The following is a 7,829-nucleotide window of genomic DNA, read 5'->3' as shown; positions in this document are numbered from 1 at the left end:
CGGAGACCAAAGAAGGAGCATATTTGGACAACTTAATGAATTTCTAAAGAGTACTCATGGAAACTCTTCCCTCTTTGGTGAAGATTAATGAAATCCATCACTTTATCCTCCCTCATCTCCCTAGGTAAGAACCGATCTAGAAAGGCTGCCATAAAGATCTCCCAAGTCACCAGACTACCCCTCAACGACCTATTATCCCTCCATTGCACATACCAAGTTTAAGCCACATCCTTGAGTTGGTTTGTGGCCAACTCGACCTTCTCACTTGAAGACACCCCCATAGCATATAGTATCTTGTAGACCTTATCAATGAATTCTTGGGGGTATTCATCAACCTTAGATCATATAAAGTAGGAGGGTTCTTTCGAGAGAAGTCCCTTAGACGGGAAGCCATAGTAGTGACTTGTTGATAAAGACGGGGAGCAATATCTCGATTGGCTTGGGTTGTCATAGCTTGGGCTTAAACGGTAGTGGCTTGTGCTTGAGTATTCATGTATTGGGACATTTGAGCAAGAATAACCCTCATCTCAACCTCCGTCATATGTGGAGGGTTAGCTGGGGCTTGCTCCACACTAGCATTTTCTTCAAGTGGAGGAACTTGCTAATCATGGGGAGGAGCTCCCGCATTAGCAATTTCCTCCTCAAGTCTTCTATCCGCATTCCTTCCAGTATTCATGCTTCCTATAGCATAACAATAGGATTAGATGCAAAAGCACATCATAAGTATACTCTATTGGCACGATATAAGATTTCCAAGAAAGAGAGTGATTCCTAAGCATCATATAAATTCCTACTCATAAGTGTGGCGCACTTCACAATTATGAATACAAACCTACATAGACGTGGTAGAGAGAGAGAGAGACATAATTCAATGATATTCAAACTCACGCTCTGATACCAAGTTTGTCACATCCGGGTTTACCCACTAGACCTAACCGAAATCATCGTCTTTTTGAAGGACTAAGACTAGCCTCTTAGTTTCATGTCATTACATTCATAGGTTGAAAAATGCGGAATTTTTTTAAAACTTTCATTATCACTACTTGGAGGTTTACATAGACCTCTACATACATATAATATATATACATATTGATTGTACATACACCCTTCATATAGGAAGGTTACATAGACTTCTACTTTTATTGCACATATATGCATAAAAATATAGAAATAGTCTCAACGATTGTTTCATCTGATACAATCTAAACGATTATCACAATATGGACATAGCCCTTACATCAATTCAACAAGACGATCTATAGGTCATACAAAAGTACACTATTCAATTAAAAAGAAAAGGAATGATAGATTCAATAAGCTCATAATAAAATCCAAAGCTAGAGGATGGCATTGCCCTCAAAAGTTGAAGACCTACCTAACTTGGATGAAAGGAAGAATCCAAGTGTTCAACAATGTCGCCTTCCAAACTCTTCAATGACCAGAACCTAAAATATTTTGGAAAAGGGAAGAAAATGGGGTTAGTACTCCATTTATACTAGGTATGGTATCTTATGCACTTACACAAGCGAAACTTGCTAAAAAGGACTTTTTATCAAAACATGCCATTTTACCCCTTTAGGGACTTAATGCAAAGTCAAGTAAGTAATATCAATCAACTAACATGCTTACTATCTCAACAAGTAATACTTATCCCAACATACTTGAAACCATACCCTAACATCAAGGAATAATATCACAAGAATGAATAAGATTTAAACATATCACTATAAGCAAGACAACTACTCACAAGTCCTTATAAAGTCAACAAGTGCAATGACCAACCAAAGCTCCATAACCTTACTCAATCAAGTATCCTTAACATGAAAACATGACGAATGTCAAACTTTACATATCATGGCATTTCAGTTTACATTTCATCATATATTAACATTGTAACCCAAGGCATATTCATAAATGAACATATAGTATCAATAATGTACATGGTCATGATATACATCATATATTATCATAACATAAACATATATAAGAACCTCTTTCTAAGACTCCCCTCAAGGCTAACTATTGCAATGTTTAGGTAGTGTCCCAAACCCATACCTAGACTAAGCTAGACCCTTTAGGTTATCCTAGTTAGAGTTCAATTCTTTAATTGATTTACATTTTTGGGAAAATCTTTCCCTAACCGACATAGACCACATGAGATAGTGTGGAATTCGGGGTCATAAAACCCTACACGGAGAGAAGGCAGACTACTTGCCAAGGTAGTACCAAAACATGAAACATAGCAGCTATGTGGATCCACTAGCTAGTATTCCTATAGGGGCAATATAGTTCAAGAACTAGGAGATATAGTTGGGACCCTCTTTATGTTCCATGCATTATTGTCTCCAATCTCAAGTGTAATGTAGTGTTCCTACCTTCTGTATGTGGGAAGGGACACTCCTCTATCTAGTTGACTTCGTGATAAGCTAGAGTCCCTTTTTGAAATGTCTTTAATCCTTTAATTATCAATCGTAGCTTAATTTAGGCCATAGGGTCTACCCCTTATACAATCATCATCATCAATAGCTCAATAAGAATTGTATGAGTATAAGTCCTTTCATCACAATTCATATAATTGAGGTTAACATATTAGCATCTCATAATATATAAAGGCACATTGATAGTTTTCACCATCCTTAACTCACATACACCTTAATCAACCTCACACATAGTCAATACATTTCAATTCAACATCATGCCACCCTATGATCCTAGTAAAAGGCATACTCCAATGTAATATCATGACTTAATAACAATTAATCACAACTGGAAGTAAAGCCATTGTTTTTGTGTTTTCTAGACACTTTTTAGACACGGACCTGAAACTACTCTCTAGCCAATATACTAAAAAAAATAAAAGAAAATTTACACATGACATTGAGTAAAACGAAACGAAACAAAAGAATGGATGTATTCCTACAAAGAAAAGAAAAATCTATTGTTGGCTCAATCCAAAGAAGAGCTTGATTTAACGTCGTGGCACGAAGCAAGACACTTGATTACTTAGACTTCATCAAGGTGATATGCCTCGACCACATCATGGTCACTCTCTGCATGCCCTAGGTAGATCTTGATTTTTTCCCATTTATCGTGAACCTTGCACCCTTCTTGTTCTCCAACTTAACCGCTCCACGTGGGAACACTTTAGTAATCAAGAATGGACCAATCCATTTGGACTTGAGTTTGCCCAAAAAAAAGCGCATCCTAGAGTTAAATAGAAGCACCAAATCCTCAAATATAAATTCACGCTTCTCAATCTTTTGGTCATGATACTTCTTCATCTTTTCTTTGTAGAGGGCTGAATTTTCATATGCTTTAGGCGAAACTCATCAAGCTCATTCAACCCATTAAGTTTCTATTCCACTGCTTCATTCCAATCCATCTTCAATTTCTTCATCGCCCACATGTCCTTGTGCTCTAACTCAACCGGCAAGTGACAAGCCTTCCCATACACAAGTTGGTACGGAGACATACCTATAGGAGTCTTGTATGCAGTCCGGTAAACCATCAAGCCTCCTTGACCATTCCGTTCTATTAGCATTCACTGTTTTTGATAGGATCTGCTTAGTTTCTCTATTGGACACCTCAACTTGCGTAAGTTTGTGGATGGTACGGGGTGGCTACATTGTGGCGAACCCCATATTTCTTCAGTAGCCCTTTGAACAAATTGTTGCAAAAGTGGGACCCCTTATCACTAATAATGACCCTAGGTGTGCCAAATCTAGAAAAGCTGTTCTTTTTCAAAAATGCATTCACTCATCCCTTTATTGTTGGCAAGTTCTATGGCTTACACCCATTTTGACACATAATCCACTGCCACAAGAATATATTTCATCCCATCAGAACTCAAAAACGGGCCCATAAAGTCAATACCCCATACATCAAACAACTCAATTACTAGAATGGGATTCAAATGGAGATCTTTTCTCCTCGAAATACCTCCATCTCTTTGGCACCTATCACACGACTTGGCGAACTCATAAGCATCTTGGTGGATGGTTGGACAATAGAACCCACACTACAAAATCTTATGGACAGTTCGGATACCATTATGATGCCCACCCATAAGTGAGGTGTCATACCCCGAGCTATCCCCGAGACACAGACAGGGAACCTAGAACCACATGTGATCCTAAGCTAACCCTGCTGGCATGATCATGAGCATACTAAATATATTAAACTATTGCGGAAGCTAAATCATAAATTATAATGAAAATATGGGGTATTCCCATATGCTAAAACTTAGATATATGAAAAAACGATGAGTTCAATAAAAAAAATATTAACTCACTACTACGCTAAAACTAACTATGTTTGAAAATAGACTCTAAACTAGACTAGAAATACTGTGAAGAGCCCCAACTAAATCTAGCAAAAACTTAAACTAAATGACTAAAGACTGAAATGAAACTCATGACTGTTGTCCTCGGAGAATGAGGAATCACCACTTGATCTGCTGAACTAGTGATCGGGAATCGATCTATTTGTGGTTTGGATGCTGAGAACCTTAACCTACATCACGAGAAAAATGTAACGCATGTATGTGTCAGTACTTGAAAGGTACTGAGCATGTAGGATAGAGTAAAGCTGAAATAAAACATAAATGAACAAACAAAATAACAAGTATAATAATCTGACATGATAAACAAAATTTAGAGCTAACTGGATGAAATGACCAATTTATAACATGCTAAAACTGAATACTGAATATACTGATAAATGATCAATGCATAGAGTCTGACTGATCTGTGGAAGCTACTAATAACCAATATTAAAACCACATGATCTAAATGTGGAGTTAGACGTAAAAGCCCCATTGAGAGGACCCAATATACCATGTTGAGGTATAAAGGCATGCTGGTGTGATCACTAAGCTGATTGCCAACATAGGGGACTTACAACCTACTTTGCTACTAGTTCTGAGACTATTTGGGTACGTTGAACTGTACTCCAACTTGCTATTATTCTACTCCCACGAATTTTGAAAATTTACTGATTATGTTTGAGTTCTTGTAAATAATGGATAGCTTGAAACTGAACATGCAAACTAAGAATGCAACAATTAATTTTGTAATTATGCATTTATAACTGAGGCATGTATATCTGAAGTGTGAAATATCTAACCTAGAATGTATAATTCAAGAACTAAAGAAATACAAAGATAGGGTTCTGAAATTCATGAAATAACTGAATAATAACATGATAATATGATTTGGAACATATATTAAATAGGTTCATTAAGTTGTAAAACCCTAGGTTTAATCATGATAATAGAATCAAGAATCTGGCAGAAAACTAGGGACCCAATGGGTGCAAGGAACACACTAGTGAAATCCCACCTACCTGGTGATTAAATCCACGGAAAAATAATTAAGTTTCAGGGCTGGAACTGCTGGAGCTTGTTCTGTTCTTGAACTAGGGTTCTTGAGCTTTTTCTCCTCGCTTGCTTCTAATTTTCTAAGTTTTGATTTAATGATTTGACTTGGATATGTTTTTATTATGTTTCTAGTCTTAAACTGACGAAAATCTGATGATTTATGGTCGAAACGACGTAACTTAGGGTTTAAATGGAGTGGGAAAGGTCTAAAAGACCCATGGGAAAGTTCTCGGCGGGCCAAACGACAGCCAGGACTGACGATCTGTCGTCTGCCTGATGCCCCGTTTTTGGGTCCGTCTGTGGGTAGGTCATGAGACACTTAATTCATTTTTGTCTAAGAGTTATGACAATTTGAAGTTGACCCAACTGCATTTCCCCTAAATTGTCTGCAAATTTTCAACCAACGGACCGTGTTGGTTATCCATAGTTCTTTTCAGAGAGTGGGTGAATGGGGGTCTCGATCAACGGTTACGGACTACGGATCTTTGTATCACCTACAGATTGTTGGTTCATCCGTCGATCAAGACTTACACAATTTTTCTCGGCTGATTTTTTTGGAGTTTCTAATCCCATCAACGGTTGTGCAGGACGGACCGTCTTCTGTCCTACAGACAGTCGATGCCACCGTTGGTTGCACCTGCATATTTTTTTTTAAAAAACTGATTTTTGGTCTATTTTGGCTATAGGGTTTACATTATCTTTCTTTTTGGGAATATTCGTCCTCGAATGAAGACTAATCTAGATGAATAGAGGGAGAGAGATGCAAAACCCAATATTACACTATGAAAATTGTGTTTCTAACTAAATTGAGTTCCAAGTACATGAAAATATGCTCAAAATGCAACTACAAACTGAAGGGACATGATTCTAAGACTGAATTTATGTATGAATGACTGGAAAACTGAAAAGGAACTATTACCTCAAGCTGGAGTGGAATATGTAGGAAAGAGGTGAGGATACTTGGCTTTCACTGCTGCTTCTGCCTCCCAAGTAGCTCCCTCTATGGACTAACTTCTCCACAAAACCTTGAATAAAGCGACTTTTTTGTTTCTCAACCTTCTGACCTGACGCTAAAGAATCTCAACTGGTATATCCTCATAAGAAAGACTATCTTTCACCGCCACACTCTCCAATGGTACTATAAAGGCTGGATCACTAACACACTTCTTCAAGATTGAGATGTGGAAGAACGGATGCATTGCTGCTAATTCTGCTAGCAACTCTAACTCATATGCAACATTGTGAATCATTTTCATGATATTGTAAGGGACTACATATCTAGGACTGAGCATCCATTTCTTTCCGAATCTCATCACCTCTTTCATAGGTGAGTTTTTAAGAAAAAGCCAATAATCAACTTGGAACTCTAGTTCCCTTCTCCTTACATCTGCATAAGATTTCTAAAGACTTTAGGTTGGGTTAAGTCTATGTCTCATGAGTTGCACTTTCTCCATAGCATAAAGGACAGAGTCTGGCCCTATCAAAGCTGTTTCACCTACTTCAAACCAACCAACAGTATATCTACATATATGTCCATATAAAGCCTTATAAGGGGCCATCTGAATGTAAGAATGATAACTATTATTGTAAGCAAACTCAATAAGAGTAAGGTGATCACCCCAACTACCTTTGAAATTGATCACACAAGCTCTCAACATATCCTTTATGGTCTGAATGGTACGCTCTGCCTGCATGTCTGTGGATGAAATGTTGTACTAAGGTTAACTTGAGTACCAAGACCTTTCAGAAATAATTTTGAGAAATGAGAGTTAAATTGAGGACCTCTATCTGAGATGATAGACAAAGGAACACATGCAACCTCACGATTTCATTAATTTAAAGCTTGACATAGTCCTCTGCCGAATCTATAGTATTAACTGCCAAAAAATGAGCAGACTTAGTCATCCTATCAACTATCACCCAAATTGAGTCATGTTGTCTGCGAGTTTGAGGTAATCCTGTGATGAATAGAATACCTAGAGTTATGGGCTTCTACAAGAATATGATGTCTCAACTCGCCCACATCAGGAACACACAATCTACCCTGGTAGCGAAGTACACCATCTCCCTCTTGGGAGAAAATATCCACTCTTTTATCATGGACACCTTTAAGTTTAAGCAATATTGGTTCACTATTTTCCTTTTCCTTAACCTCCACTACCAAAGACGATTCTGCCCATTCTAAACTGTTATACCACTGTCTGATATGCTCATAAGGTGACTCCCAAGAGAGCAAGCCTGTGAATATCCTTCACTAGATCCTTCCTTTGTTCCTCAACATGGGCTAAACTACCAATAGATAATATAGTAAGAGCATCAGCTACTACATTCGCCTTACCACAATGATAATGCAAACCCATATCATAATCCTTAAGGAACTCAAGCCATATCCTCTGGCGAAGATTCAACTCCTTATGGGTGAACAAATACTGAAGGCTCTTATGATCAGTGA

General features: G+C 37.8%; 1 protein-coding gene across 1 annotated transcript; it reads right to left on the bottom strand.

Annotated features, from left to right (window-relative positions):
- Positions 1-6,447: 6,447 nt before the first annotated feature.
- LOC138337807 (uncharacterized) lies at positions 6,448-7,071 on the bottom strand. The gene is made up of 2 exons (XM_069288236.1): positions 6,823-7,071; positions 6,448-6,693 (listed from the first exon to the last, which is right to left on the bottom strand). Exons 1-2 carry the CDS (start codon positions 7,069-7,071, stop codon positions 6,448-6,450), a joined length of 495 nt encoding a protein of 164 aa, XP_069144337.1.
- Between the last annotated feature and the right edge of the window lie 758 nt (positions 7,072-7,829).

Source organism: Solanum lycopersicum, chromosome 8 (assembly GCF_036512215.1).
Source record: "Solanum lycopersicum chromosome 8, SLM_r2.1".
NCBI classification, from domain to species: domain Eukaryota; kingdom Viridiplantae; phylum Streptophyta; class Magnoliopsida; order Solanales; family Solanaceae; genus Solanum; species Solanum lycopersicum.
The sequence above is the reverse complement of the archived record's forward strand: the minus strand, read 5'-3'. Positions and strand labels throughout refer to the sequence as shown.

Coding starts and splice junctions, on each gene's coding strand:
- LOC138337807 (XM_069288236.1), bottom strand. CDS start 7,071: ATGCAGGCAGAGCGTACCATTCAGACCATAAAGGATATGTTGAGAGCT. Junction 6,694..6,822: donor TCCTTTATGCTATGGAGAAA/GTGCAACTCATG, acceptor CCTATGAAAGAG/GTGATGAGATTCGGAAAGAA.